The sequence below is a fragment of the Arachis hypogaea genome, chromosome 19, assembly GCF_003086295.3.
Source record: "Arachis hypogaea cultivar Tifrunner chromosome 19, arahy.Tifrunner.gnm2.J5K5, whole genome shotgun sequence".
Lineage (NCBI taxonomy): Eukaryota > Viridiplantae > Streptophyta > Magnoliopsida > Fabales > Fabaceae > Arachis > Arachis hypogaea.
The window spans coordinates 32,419,116-32,435,102 of NC_092054.1; the positions used below are offsets into that span (position 1 = coordinate 32,419,116).

At 33.6% G+C, this 15,987-nt stretch overlaps 1 protein-coding gene across 2 annotated transcripts; it reads left to right on the plus strand.

Moving 5' to 3' along the window:
- Positions 1-900: 900 nt before the first annotated feature.
- Positions 901-8,106, plus strand: LOC112775414 (preprotein translocase subunit SCY2, chloroplastic). Of its 2 annotated transcripts, XR_003189553.3 has the most exons (14): positions 901-1,376; positions 1,478-1,987; positions 2,329-2,417; positions 2,779-2,858; positions 2,983-3,072; positions 3,466-3,557; positions 4,950-5,033; positions 5,536-5,686; positions 6,013-6,129; positions 6,314-6,443; positions 6,881-7,004; positions 7,102-7,208; positions 7,564-7,730; positions 7,967-8,106. XR_003189553.3 is itself a non-coding variant. In XM_025819006.3 (13 exons), the coding sequence occupies exons 1-13, from the start codon at positions 1,268-1,270 to the stop codon at positions 7,651-7,653; spliced, it is 1,773 nt and encodes a 590-aa protein (XP_025674791.1). In that variant the 5' UTR covers positions 901-1,267; the 3' UTR covers positions 7,654-7,985. The 2 variants fall into 2 exon arrangements, 1 of the variants encoding a protein (XP_025674791.1); XM_025819006.3 differs by having other exon boundaries at positions 7,564-7,985.
- Positions 8,107-15,987: the final 7,881 nt, after the last annotated feature.

Below are 15,987 nucleotides of genomic sequence, written 5' to 3' on the forward strand. Positions count from 1 at the left end.
TCTTGCTTAAATTACATCTTGAAAATAAATTCCTCCTAAATTGCTAATTACACGAACTGATTGGGATATATGACATAAAATCCTATTAGCTTTGGGTAATTAGGGTTTTTGTGGCATTAAACTAGTTTTCTGAACTTAACCCTCTAATCGGAATTAAGTGACCACGAGAGTGGCGGTTAATGAAGGTTAGAGGAGGCTAAATCACTAAGAGATTAGGGTTTAGACATTTATAGTTTGCCATAGAATGAATCATACATTGTTAAAATAGTTGGTAAGAACTTTTAATCCAGAAAGATGAACATTTTCGAAGCCTTAACTGATTTCTCATACTATTTTCACACCAAACCCTTATTGCTTTCTTTACTTGTTTATTTATTGCTTTATGCGTTTTACACCAACAACAACCCTATTTTTTTATTCGAAATTATTTGTCATCTTTGGTGACTCATTTGGTACTACATTCGGTTTCTTAGAATAAATTGAGTGAGTATTATAAAATTAGGGTTTTGGTTAAATTTTGCAAGGACGAAAAATTTTTCGACATCGAATTGTAGTTAGATAGTATTTAAAAGAGAGATAGAGACTGAAAGATAGAAATTGAAGGACAGAAACCAAAATAAATCTTAATATTGTATTTGGTATGAAGTGAAAGATAAAAACTAAAATAAGAATAAAATTCTAATTTAATTTATACAAAAATAAAGTTAAAATTAATTAATTAAAAAAAATATTTTAGATATAAAATATTATTAAAATTTTAATCTCTATTCTCAAAAATTTTAATTTCTTATATTTTTAATTCATAGAAATACTAAAATTTTAAAAATAAAAATAAAAATTTAATATTAATTTTTAAGCCAACAAATATAATATTGAATTCCAATTTCTTAATTTCCCTCTGCGTCTCAATACCTCACCATCACCACAAACGCTAGGGTTTAGCTTTCGGGTCTTACGAAAGAATGTTATATATCCTCATCTCATTTCTTGTGACTTGTGAGAGTCAGACCCTCCTCTCTCATCTCCTCACATCTTCTCAGAACCAGAATCGCATGCAGCCGCACGGCCTCGTTAATCCTCATCCTCTTCTCTTCTTCTCGCAAGTTGCTGCAGGCAGCACCAGGAGCCTCCGTTTGCCGATGACGTGACACAGTAACAACACATTGAGACATCGGGTAACTTTAGTCCTCGTAACAGAGGATCAAGGCAACTCGTTGAGGGTTTCGTAATCCATCCATCTCTCTTTCAATACTCTCCCTACTTGCCCATGCATTTTTCGGAAATAAGTCCACCCATGGAGGTAGCAACGCGATTCTCATCCCAAAATCACTTCCATCCACACAGCTTCTTTACAAAACCCAACGTCAAACTTCCGGGTTAGTATAATTCTCCTCTAGAAACGCAATTAGAAAGGTTAAAGTGAAGCGCAATTCTGTATGGTATCTTCTTATACAGCTTGATTTTTCTATGTGCACAGTAAGACAAGCTCACCGCATCCAATGTTTTCGTATACGCTGCAATGGACCTCGGTTTCACCTCAATACAACCCCTGCATTAAGCGCAACAACACTTTTTCCTTCGCTGAACCGCTCGCGGTGCTTGAAATCGTACCGAAAACTTTCCGTTAATGTCTCCAACGGGGTTCGAGGCGAACACCGTTATGTTGACGAGCTTTCAAATAAGGAAATTATTCCAATGCATAGCGGCAACGACGGGGAAGCAATTGTTGCTGCTCCTGGTGGTGACGATTGTAGAACCCCACCTTTCAGACGAAAAACATTCAAAAACAAGTTTTTGAACTTCGTGCGGTTCAGTTCTGTGATCAACGATGCTGCGGAATCGTTCTTCAAGAGCGAGATAAGGAGGAGATTGTTCGTGACTGCCGTGCTGATTGTGGTTAGTCGTATTGGTTATTTCATTCCTCTTCCTGGATTTGACAGAAGGTTGATACCGCAAGACTTCCTTAGCTTTGCCTCTGGAAGTGTTGGTAAGATGCATTCTTCAATGTTATAATAAGAAACAAACACGATTGGTTTCGTTCTGTTTACTTTCTGGCTATTTGCAAAATCGAGGCTAGTTAAGGTGCTTATTTGTATTTTGATGATATTCCATCTTAAAAGTATTGAAAACAACCTAGCTTAATTGGATGAATGGATTGTAAAGAAAACAGTATTTGGGTGAAATCAACAGCATGTCCATTTCCGATTAAAAAGGAACATTTCCAAACTACTTTTTTACTGTTTATTGTTAGGCGGATTTCATGATTAGATTATTTATTTTTCGCTTAGTTTATGGCGTGTGAATGGTTATTCATGTAGCTTATGACAGATGAACTTGGCGACTTCTCCTACGAGCTCAAGTTATCTCTTTTCCAGCTTGGAATTAGTCCCCAGATATTTGCGTCTATTATTATGCAGGTATAGTGCTCCTTTTGTGTCTTTTAGTGTTTGGAATTTTGCTATTTTGCACCATCACGGTAGTATTCTGCATGAAACTCGTGATGTTCATCTTTTCACACAAAGTAGACCTTTGAAGAAGTTTCTCTCCATAGTTTCTAATTGGAGAAATATTTGATTTATAGATTAGTATCTTATAAAAGATAGTTAATTCTGTTATTACTATTACTACTTCTTGGAAGTACTTGATTGTAAATAGAATTGAGGTTGATCAGATGCTGCATTTTTCTTTTATATGCTATAGCAAGTACACTTTTTTCACCTCATTTCTGAGTTTTGGCCTCGTATGAATCATATTTATATACAAGATAATGCTGTCCAGGTACTGTGTCATGTTATTCCTTCTCTAGTAAAGCTCCGCAAAGAAGGTTTGGATGGACACGAGAAGATTAAGAGTTATATGTGTGTGCCTATTTATCCATCTTGAGCAGTGAGATAATTTCTTGCTACACAATGTTTTTCTTATTCTCTTAATATTCTTCATGATCTATTAACTTTCAAATACGAAATGTTATACACATTTCAGATGGTGGATGTCATTTGGCTTTGCAATTTTGGAAGCTTTTATAATATCTTGCCACTCGCTTCCATATTCAATCTATGCCGCCAGCCAATGGTAATATGTATAGAAGAATAATTTTCCAAGCTATATTTCAATTTCAATCATTGTACAAAGAATTCAATCATCAGTGTTTTCCTTTCAAGTTGATATCATAAGTAAGGCTAATTAGATTATTTTCCAAGTATTTTGAATTTTGATTCCTCTCTATTTCTCTAAACATTTTTAATCATTAGTGCACATATGTGGTGCTTGCCATGGGCCATATTGCATTATTAGATTGGTTTCAAAATTCAGTTTTATTCATTATTGAATGCTTTACAATATCTCAGTCTCTTTACCGGTTTGCCATTTTACACAATCATAACGATGGTGTAACTACATTCTTTTCTAAACTCAAATTATGCCGGATTAGATATATTTCTTTCTTAAACATGTTTATCATTGCAGCATCAAACATGTATTGGTGACAACCTGTTTGTTGGTTTGCGGTGCAATGACTATTACATGGATCTGTGACACTATATCAGAATCTGGATTTGGTATTCTTTCTTACCTTGAAGCTGTTACTTTAGCGTCCTTGGTTGGAGTTGTCTAAGCTAGAATTCAAAGGATGACCAGAGTCTGGAGCAAATGATGGGAAAATTTATTAATTACATCAACTATGTGCTTGTAGAAACTAACATGAGTTATTTGCTATTCAATCGAGTTTTCTTATTAGTTGAGTCATTTAGATCTCAATCCATACATGACAGCAAACAACTTGTTAATCATGCACTTTTGTAGTTTTTCTCCTGTTTGCAATTTTTGTGGTAGGTTTTATCCCCCCCTTCTTTCCCCTTCTTTCTTTTCTCTTATAAATATTTGTGTATATAATAGTTAATGATTACTCACCCCAGAGGGCTACATATAATTTGTATAGGATGCTGGTTGTGACCTCCAATCATATGCCATTGTAACTTTTTTGTGTAATTGAAAGATACTTGTATGCTATAATTGCCATTCTTTTGGTTGAATTCAGTGCTAGTTAGATGTTACACGATATCCAATCACCCCAGGTGAAATGCTAGTAGTTTGTTTTACTAAATTGGATTGAAAAGAGAAAATTGTTACAAACTGATGGCAGCCTACCTTTTTCAGTCAACTTTTGCCATCCCCTCAAATTGTAGTTTAAAAATCAGTTTTTATCAAAACCTTTAAATTTAAGAGATTGAAGAGGGGGATGGTATTTCCTGTGGAAAAGATGGTAGAATATTGCTTGTCATTTGGTCGTGGGTGGAAGAAGCCCGTGCTGCAGAAACCCCAAAAAGGAGAGAAAGATCTTAAGGAATCTAATAGTTAGATTTTGCAATCATTAAAAAGGTTAATGTTCCAATGGTTTGACTATATATGATTCCTAGTATATGATCGAGGCATTGTTTGATCCATGTAGTCATCCCTACTTAGTGGGACAATACTATTTTGTTGTTGGTAATTTGTTAAGTATCTAAGGAAAGTGGAAAACCACACCTTAAAAGCTAGCTGTTAAGGGGGAAGAATCACTCTCCTTATATACAACATCAAGCATCCCATACTACTCGATGTGGGACTTTGAGCACCCATAATACCCAAGTCCCTAACATAATTCTGTCACAAACTTTTTTATTTACAATACCTTATTTATCCCTTTTCATATTCATCTTGCTAGTTTGTTACACATAAAATTGTAGAAATTCTTGAATTGCTGATTAGTTGTGTTGTTCAGCATATAAGTTCATAAATAGTAATCAATTCAGCAATGTTAATTTAGCCATTCTGTTTCAGATCACCATTTTGTTTCTTTACCAAACTAATGAAAGGATGTGCAGATTTTGGTTATTCCTTTAGTTATGTTCAATATATCTCTACTTTATCATTCAATTGATTCTTGCTGTGACTGAGACTGCTTTCTTCAGGTCAAGGTTCATCTCTCATCATATGTGTGGGAATACTCACGGGTTACGTGGAGACACTACACAAAATGATCACTCAGCTTTCCGGTACATGACAAGATGCAAATCAAAGCTTTGATATTTTGTTCCTTTGTGTTTTTCTAGTTGTCAAGCTTAAATTTTGTTGTGGAGCTCCGGTAAATTGGGGATAAAACCTTGACTGAAAGCTAACGATCCCCTTATCACTGGGATTAGGGGAAGTTCCATTTGAGCTACAGCTCATTGGATTCAAATATATATCAGGTGCCTAGAAGAATGTATCATCATGGTTATCTCTAAAGAATAAACAAAAAAGAAAAGAAAAATGACCAAAAGGATGATAAATAGATAATTTTGGATGAATGTTTTACCACTAACTGATAATGAGGACCATAAGAGTTTAAGATATCAGTTGTAACTTGTAATGTGGAATTTGTTTAAACTGGAATTCAGTTTAGCCTGTAGTACCTTGTGTTGATGTTTTACGGATGTGATATAATTTTTATATCTAGTTAATTAAATATCATGGAATAAACACTATCTTTTTGAGTAATATCTCTTGATATTGCAGTGAATGGTCTGGGTGGTGTGACTTGGTGCCAATATCTGCTTGCAGTGTTGGGTATTTTCACCATAGTTACTATGTGGGCAGTTGTGGTAACTGAAAGTTGCAGGAAAGTAAAGCTTCAGTACTATGGTTTCAAACTTGCTTCTGCTGCAAGGTAATGGTTGAAACTTTGCTGCACCTGAAAAGTCTAGATAATCATGATTTTGGAGTTCTGATATTCATCACTTAAAATTTTTCTCAATTTTTATATGGTTGATTATTAATGGGGAAAGTTGTTCCATTCCTCTAGTTGAGAAAATGACTATTTTATTGTCTTCTGTTGTACCTTCATTGGCATAGGTATTGACAGTATATTGGAGTATTGGACTAATTTATTTTGTAGAATTAATTTCATATATACTTATGTCATTCTGAAGGATTAACTGATACTTGAGTGTACTGATGTATAATTGACTTTTCATTTCTTACTATGTTAAACAGGGAGCAATCACCAATTACTGAAGTCGAACCGTATATTCCTTTCAATATTAATCCATCTGGAATGCAACCTGTTCTTACTACCTCTTACCTCTTAGCATTTCCAAGTATTCTAGCCAGGTCTGTGCACGCTCGTTTTTAGCTTGACAACATTGCAGGTTAAATCTTGCTTTTGCTATCTTCTTTCTCTCCCCCCCCCCCTCGCCCCCTTTCTTTTTTTATGTGTGTGTGGCGCATGCTATGTTGCATATTGATTTACTATTTTCTAGTGATTTGCATTCTCTAATATAGCTTTTATTTATAGTCTGCTTCAATCACGTTTCTGGGAGCACGTAAAGGAGATATTGAACCCTGAAAATTCTGTTGGTGCTGAGCCATGGGTTTACTATTCAATATATGCTCTTTTTGTCTTCCTATTCAATATATTTGATATTGTAAGTTTCTTTTTGCTGATATGAGTTTCCATTTGCATTTTCAGTAGTTTCTTGTTGATATAAACTTAAGTTTTATGAAAATAATAAAATACAGTGAAAAGTTTATAGATGTGCCGTGTATAACATTAGAGAAAAGTCAGCTCTTCAATTTCCTTGGATTACTAAAATGAGTTTTTTCAAATTATCTGTTGAAGGTCTCAAACTATGGAATGTCTTGTGCTACTAGTCTACTACTTTTTCCAGTTATGACATTTTCAATGCAATTTAGTAATGTGTATTAGCAGTCTAGTGGGTAAGACTTTGGTTATTCATGTTGTTGTTGTTGTCTTAATTTGTTGATCTCTTAGTTTGAGGTGTCATTTAACTGTCATAATATGTTATGATTATTAGAATGGATTCCATCTATCTTATAACATTTTATTGTTCTTTGTGCACAGGCTAACCTGCCAAAGGAAATTGCTGATTACTTAAATAAGATGGGTGCAAGAATACCAAACATAAAGCCTGGAAAGGCTACTATAGAATACCTAATAAAGATTCAGGCATCCACACGATTTTGGGGTCTGTCATTGATTAGAAAGACTTGACATTTTTCCTTAGTTTAATCCACTCTTAATATTGTTAGATTTTGGTCTTCTATCTTGTGGAACTTTTGCAGGGGGACTGCTGTTAAGTGTATTGGCCACTACATCTACTATTCTTGATCACCATTTACGGCGCATCAATGCTGGATTTGCTATTGGTTTTACCTCAGTTCTAATTATTGTAAGTACAAGAAGGGTGCATTTACTTGTACTTTTATTGTACCTGGAATGCAAACTCATCAGTATACAACCAAGAAACAAATTTGTGCCTGCTTAATCTGGCTTGAATTGTTATTTCTTTTTGGGTAATTTAAATTTAGGTGCACTATTTCTTTACTGTTACGTGTTGAGTCATCTCCCATGCATGTAACTAGGATCCTTTGAACTCTTCCTCCGCTACAAATAACAGCGTTTATTCGCCATTACACTTCTAATCTAATATTGAAAGTTTCAACAATTTGAAACACGTGCTTTGTTGATGTGACCGGTATGTTCTATTCTACAGTTTGATTAATTAGTCCCTTTTGCTGCTTCAGGTTGGTTCCCTTATCGAACTTAGAAGATCATATCAAGCATATAATGTGATGCCAAGCTTAAGCAATGCTTTGAAACGTTATGGCGTATAGCATCTCTAAAGGCCATGCTGTCATACTTCTGCACCATTCTATTTAATACCTCGAGGATAATCCTTCGCTCTCTGTTGGTAAGTCGTATGAATTTCCAGGAAGCTTGTATTTCTGAGTTATACAAGTATAGCTTGTGGATCATACCGTGAGGTCAAGTAGCATACAAGGTGCTAAATGCTGCGACTAAAAGTTGATAAGTGGCAGTAGCTGATTCAGACGCCTTTTTTTTTCTCACTTTTTAATTTATTTAATATACGTGTGAAAAAGTTTGTTTGCTGCGAAACTGTTGCTAATATAGTTGCTGCTGCTGCAGCTGAGCTTTGTACAGGGAAGTACATACTAGTAGCAATATATTTTAGAATACTAATTGGGAGGCATGTCTTACTACATTTGAAGGTAATTTACTCTTACAACTGGATGAAATGCCATGTGAGACCTTTTCGCTTGACTAAATAGCATTTCGCATCTCTTTATGCTTAAACTAAACATGAAAGAGATACCTTTCCAAAAAAAGGAAAATACCTTCTAATACTTCCGTCTTTTGGATTATTGTACCTATAATGCACATTATACATGTCTATTGGCACTCCTTAATTACTGTGGCATAAAGTTTAGTGGAATAGACCGAAACCTAAAGAATGGGAGTTGGGTTATTAATTCATTTTGTTGCCTATCCTAAATCAAAAAGAACAAAAAACGAGGATTTTGGTGGAGTAAGATATGATGCACGGATACTGATATGGATACGGGACATGATACGACGCAGCACACACGGACACGAATTTTAAAATCGTATAAAATACGAGGACACAAATGTATAAAATATAAAGTATTTTTTAGATAAATTGTAATATTTTGATATTTTATTAATAGTAATGTATAAATTAATATTTAATATCTTCTTTTAATTATATAAATCATTTAAAATATTTTTTATTTTAATAAATAATAATATATATTACTAAATTCATTTTAATAATACATATTAAGAATTTTTTTAGGTGTCTCCAAGCTGAGTCTTGAGAAAAATTTTATTTTTTTATTAAGAACAAGGTTGGATATAGTAGACATGCAACGTGGACGAGTGTCGATGAGTATCATGTTCAAAATGTGTTCTACACGTGGGCACGACAACTTAGTGAATTGTCAATGTTTTATAGAGCAAGACTGATGTAATTTCATTAGGTGGTGTTTGCTTAAAGAGAGTGGGACTGCTTATAGAGAGTGGGATTGGAACTTAGTATTATATTTGGTGGTGAGAGATTGGAACTAAAATTTCATTTTATTAAATACATAGGATTAAAATTTTTGAGGATGGATACTAAAATTTTAATATATCTTCTCAAAAATATTTTTATTTAACTTTTTAAATTTACCTGTTGATGTTCATATTTATCTTAAACTAAATATAATATTGAGATGTAATTCAATTTATTATATTTTACATCAAAACATAATAGACTTAATTTAGTCTGTTTTTTAGTTTTTGTTTTACCGTCTCAGTCTCTCATTTTCAGTTTTCCTTCTAAACACAGCTTTATATCCTAGGATCCCAATTTTTATCCACTTTTTTGTTGATTTTCATGCTTCTATTCAGATGACAAAAATTTTGAATTCTCCTTTAAGCTCTAAATCCTTGTTTGAGATTCCTTAATTTGAGCCTTATACTACCTCCGGATCTCAAATCTTAACATTTCTTCCACCATGAGCCTTGGTTCTTGTTGTCAACTAATATTTGACTCTTCTTTACTCTTCAATTCACAAATATCTCGAAATTGACTATCCGTTTCTAATAAAGTATATTGATGTGGGCTGAGAAAGTACCGAGTAGAAAGAGTTACCCATTCAAATAGTGCGTTGGATGGTGACTTAACAAGAAAGTACCAAAGGATTTGTGAATGTGATTTTTACTCTCTTTGGCTTTTCTTTGATAACCTCCACCTCTTGGTTACCAACTTCATCTGTATCATCTTCATTGCTAAAAGTGTGTTTTGAAAGTTGTACATGTTCCTTCTCAACATCAATTTTACATCCAATGGAAGGTTCAAAAAGATCATCGAGGTCATTGGTTGTTGCAGAAGTATCCTCAATGATGGAATTCTTAACTCTTCCTAACTTTGAGGACAATGTTGAGGATGAAAATTATTTGAATATGGGATGGAGGTTCATAATTATAGCAAGGACCACCATAGTCATATAGTTAGTGTGTACCATAGCATGGATTGGATAGAAACTGATCCAATCCAAATTATAAAAAATTATATATATTTTACCTATCAAATTGTTTTGAATCTATGATACACGGACACGGGATATGGTATGACACAGGACAGGTCGACACACGAATTTTAAAATTTTATAAGGCATGGGAGCACGTATATATATAAAATATGAAGTATTTTTCAGATAAATTTTAATAATATTTTATTAATATTAAAACATAAATTAATTTTTTAATTATTTTTAATATTTTATTTTAATCAAATAATAATATTTCTAAATTTATTTCAAAAATACATGTTAAAAATAAAGTTTGACACACATGATATTTAGGTTGTCCAAGTATGTCCAAAGAAAATTTTTTTATTTTTATTTTAATTGAATTTTTTTAACTTTGACACATAAAAAGACACTTATGATCCACGGACACTGACATGGATATAGGACATGACACGAGACGGGACACATGGACACACGAATTTAAAATTCTTATAAGACATAGGAAAATGACATGTATATAAAATATAAAGTATTTTTTAGATAAATTATAATGATATTATAGTATTTTATTGATATTAAAATATAAATTAATTTTTTAATTAGTTTTAATATTTTTAATTATATAAATTAGTAAAAATATCTTTTGTTTTAATAATTCATAATATAATTATTTCTAAAAACTCATTTCAAAAATACATGTTAAGAATAAGAATTAACACGCTGACACGTAAATAGTATTTAAGTGTATCTAAATATGTTCGAAAATTTTTTTTATTTTTTATTAAAATGGGCTAGACACAGAAAAAACACTTATTACGCGAATATCGAAGAGTGTCATGTTTGAAATGTATCTGACATGCGGACATGGTAAAAGAAAAGTTTATGTAATTCATAGAAAGGCACTTTTATACGCGTTTTTCAAGTGGATAATGTTTTACTGTTTTTGCATTTGATGTCTTCTTTCATGAAATATTCTTATTGTTTTAGCCCCTCCTTCAATAAAAACTATAATTATTAAAATCGAACCGAATTGGTCGGTTTGACCGAAAAATCAATGAATCGGACTGATACTTAAACCAATACAAACCGATCAAATTCGGAATGAACCGACGAAAATCGGTCAAATTCAGTGAAGATCAATCCGATCGAACCGTTTAAAATCGGACCAAATTGGCCGGTTGATAAACCATAATTTTATGGTTTATTTTGTATTGAATTTTGTCAACTTTTTTTTCATTTATTCACTAAAATAGTATGGTTTCATGAATTCTCCTAATTGTGCTTAATGGTTAAAAAGATGCTTTTTAGGCCTTTAATTAGTCAAATTTAATTCACTTTTGATTCCACTTGATGTCTTGATATGTTTGTTAGTGATTTCAGGATTAAAAGGTCAAGGAATGAATCGAGAAAGTGAAGAGAAAAGCATGCAAAATAGAGAATTCTTGGAAAATAAGGATTTGAAAGATTCAAGACGATGTGTACGCGTGAGGAGGAAATCTGCCAGTCGACGCGCGCGCGTAAACCACGCGCACGCGTGATATTGGTCACGTGACCTCAATAAAGTGAATACGCTGGGGGCGATTTCTGAGCTCAAGGCGGCCCAAATCCAACTCATTTCTGATGCTTTTGAACCCAAGGATTAGAGGGGGATGAACCAATTAGTGATAGTTTAGTTTTCACCATGCTTTAGGATAGGTTTCTAGAGAGAGAAGCTTTCTCTTCTCTCTAAAATTAGGTTAGATTTAGGTTAGAATTCTCTTAGATATAGGGTTTAATTCTTGCTTTGATTTAATTTTCCCTTTTAATTTCTTGTTATTATATCTTTGCTCTTTTAGTTTTACTTGTCATTCCCTTTATTTTGTTGCTTTTATGATTATGAACTCTTGTTGATTCTACTTTCATTTAATTCAATTTCATGTTTTATGTTCTTTTATTGTTTATTTGAATTCTTATTTTTATTTTCTTGCATTGGGTAGTTGTAGATTTTATATTCTTGCAATTTTACTATACTTTTCTTTTATGCCTTCCAAGTATTTGATGCAATACTTGGTTGATTTTTAGAGTAGATTTTGGTACTCTTGGCTAGTGATTGAGGACTTAGGTCCCTTGAGATTATTGATGTCCAGTTCCATTGGTGATTTAGGGTTGTTAATTGGTTCTAGGACCTAATATGTCCACTTGACTTTCCTTCAATTGTTAGAGGATAACTAAGTGGAATTAATCCTTTGTAATCACCATATTGTGGTCAATGGTCCAAGATAGGAAACCTTGACTCTTGATCCTTGCCATGAGTAGCATTTTAGCATTTATATTTCTTTAGATATTGAATACTTCATTGCAATTCCTAGGGAGAACGACTCGGGATTAATACTGCCAGTTATTTTGATTTGTATTGTGACAACCTTTTTAAACTTTGATTGGGGATTGATTGTTGGTTTAGACTATGCTTGCAACGAAATTCTTTTGAGAAATTCTAGATCGACATTTATCCCTCATCAGTTTTTGGCGCCGTTGTCGAGAAATTGTAATAGTGTTATTTTATTGGCTATTGTGAATATGTTCATATTGTGAATATCTTGCTTTTTGGTTATTCCTTGGTTTGCTAGTAATTAGGAGTTTGCTTTTTTGACATTCTTGTTTTTATTTCCTCTTTTCCATATGAATTTTCATCCTTGTGGTTTTGGATATGGTTATGACTATGTTGTAGGTAATGAAAACTTTAATATTGGCTCAACCAAGCTACTATGATTGCAACCCCTCCTATGATGCATATCATTCCAATAGATATGATGGTTCCTATCATGATTATGCCACTCAATAACCATCATTCCATGCACCATACTCTGAACATGGTCCTCAAACACCATCATTCCAACCACCATACTCTCAATCCACATCCTATTTCCACCAATTACCTCCACACAACCCAAATCCATATCCTCCCTATGCACACACTTATGACCATTATGAACAAGCACCCATTGAACCACCATCACTCCAACATATTTACCCTCACAACCCTTCTTCTCCCTCCAACCAAGCTCCCATGGATGATACCCTTGGTATTATTCTTCAAGAGAAAAGAGAGCTTCAAACCACACTTGACTCTACCCTCCAAGAGCTTATGTCCCTCCTACCTCTACTATCCAACCAAATCCAAAATCCCTCTCAACCCCCAAACTCTAGTACACTTCCTTTACAACCACATGATGAACTCTCCTCCCCACCACAATCCTCCATGGAAGAATACTCATATCCATCAATCCATGAGCAATATGATCCCAATTATGCTAGAGAAGTGGAACAAGAGAAAAGGGATCGTCTCAAGGAATTAATGGATCGAATTCAAGCAACCATACTTCAAAAGAAGCAAGAGGAGGCTCAAAAGGTGGAGGAAGTAGAGACCCTTGAAGATAAAGGAATAGTTGAAGATCAAGGGGAGGTTGAATAAGAGGCAAATTCCAACATTGAAGACAACTCTACACCAAATGACATTGGTGACTTTATTGAAGCTTCTTCCATTGGATGTGAAATTGATGTTGAAGTGGACTTCGCACAACCTCCAAAATTTGATATGAATGATGATGAAGAAGATTTAGAGGAGGTTAACGGAGAAAAGCTACAAAGTGTTGAAGCGGACTTCACAAAACCTCCAAAATTTGATTTGATTGATAATGAGGAAGAATTGGAAGAAGTTGACAAACAAGTGGACATTGAAAAAAGTTGTCAAAAGGTAGAAGTCATCAAGGAGGAGTCAAAAGGAGTGGAGTTCACATTGTCAAGGACATTGGATATCTTCCTTGCTAAGTCACTATCCAAATTACAAATTGAATGGATAATCATCTCATCCTTTAATTTTCTTGGCCCATATCAATATGTTTTGTTAGAAACGGATGGTCAACTTAAGGCTATTTGTGGGTTAGAAAGTAGAAAATAGTTGGATATTGGTTGGCAACTAGAATCAAGGTGCATAGTGGATGGAAGCTCAAACTTTGAGGTTCAAAGGTGGAGTGGAACTCAATTCAAAGGATTTAGGATGAAGATTAGAAGTTCTAAGGAGAATTCGAGAAGCTTACCACCCGAGTGGAATCACAAGAATTAATTAGAAGATGGGTGTGAAAACAAAGTATGGGATCCCGGATTATTGCATGAGGATCAACTTTGGGACTCATAGCTTGTTCGGAACTCCATCAAGGCTTAGTACAATCAATTAGTAATCTTGGAGCAATTTGGAGATCCAAGCATTGTTGGAAGTTCAAGGACCAATACAAGCATAAGCCGCCATGACAAAGAGCTCCCCATCAGTCCAACTTAAGGACAATAAATAAAAGTGTTAGGTGGGAGACACTCTACTATGGTAACCTCTTTCCATTCTTTTGTAGATATAATCAATGAATGAATTGAGTTGCCATTGTTAGGATGATTCACCATAAGCAAAAAGGGAAGCAATAGAAAAAGAACATGCAGCAGCCGGTTGATCCACCAGCTGATGGTGGCAATCCGGAAAGTCACCGTACCCCCTTGCTCATCTTTGAATGCACCGAGGACGGTGCAAAACTTTTAAGTGTGGGGAGGTCGTCCGATCGATCGGCGATTTTTGGGTGACAAATTTCTAATCCCAACACTTTTGCATTTTATTTTTCTGTTATTCTTAGGTCTTTTAGAATTCTTAGTTGCATTTTCTAGGTTGCATATATACATAATAAACTTAGTCAAAATAATGAAATTTTTCAAGAAAACTCTTTTTATATAGGGCATTGACATCCCAATTAATTTGAATTAAAATTTTTGTTGAAATTGCTTGAAGAATTAATTTTGGAACATGGTTTTTGAGCTAAGAACACATAAGCTTATGAGTTTAGAGCCTAATTGTGTGGTTACATCATATAACCACTATTTTTCTTCTTGTGTGTATTATTCTCTTTCTATAATTGTAATCTTTAATTTATTTGATTCTTTATGTCCATTATTTTGTGTATGAATGTATTTATATGATTGAGGCTTCATTTCATTAGCTCACTTATCCAAATGGCCTTACCCATTTATCCACCTTTGTTAGCCAATTTTGAGCCTATTTCACCCCTTTGTTCTTAATTTTAGCAAATCACTAATCCTAAAGTGAAAAACAATAAATGTCCTTTAATTTGGATCTTTTATTAGTTTAGGCTAATGAGTGTGTGTATCATCTAAGTGTGGAGAGATTTGGGAACATTGGTTGAGATAAAAGTAATTTTTGTATTTTGTTGAAGATCTTGGGAATTGGGTACATACTCATGCATTAAATGTTTAAACCATATGCATTGGTACCTTTGTATATAATTCATCAAAAAAAAAAGAGAAAAACAAAAGAAAAAAAAAATGTAGAAAAAGAAAAAGAAAAAAAAAAAAGCAATAAAAAGGGGACAAAATGTCCCAAAGTAAAGTTTAATAATAATCAATGCATGTCTTGTGATAAAAAAGATAATGCATGAGTGTGTGAAAAAGTGAAGAATGGGTAGTTAGGTTTGCTTTGAATTGTATAGGTTGTTACATATGTTAGGTGAGAGCTTAAGTTAATCAAAGATTCAAATTTCAAGCTCACTTAGCCATCTATATATCCTTACCTTGAACCTAGCCCCATTACAAGCTACAAAAAAGTCCTCATGATATTTGTATGCATGTATTGAATAATTGTTGATTGTTAGATGAATAACAAGTCTTGGAAAGCATGATTAGAGGAGAATTGAGTGAATCAACCCTATACACTTGAGCGACTAAAGCGGATACACATCCAGTGAGGGTTTGATTGCTCAATTACATGCTTTCACCTATTATTATCTCTTATCTTGCAAGTTTGTAAATTCTTTTCAATAACTCAATTCAATTGTGAATTTGATTTGATTGTAATTGCTTTAGCTCTTATGTTTATATATGTATTCTTGGAAATTGATTTATTTTGACCAAGTAGTTGCATGTATTTAGATAGATTGCATTTAGATAGATTGCATTTAGATAGTTTGCATCGAATAAATGTTCATACCTCCTTTCTTGTCTTTCTTGGTTTAGCTTGAGGATATGCTATTGTTTAAGTGTGGGGAGGTTGATAAACCACAATTTTATGGTTTATTTTGTATT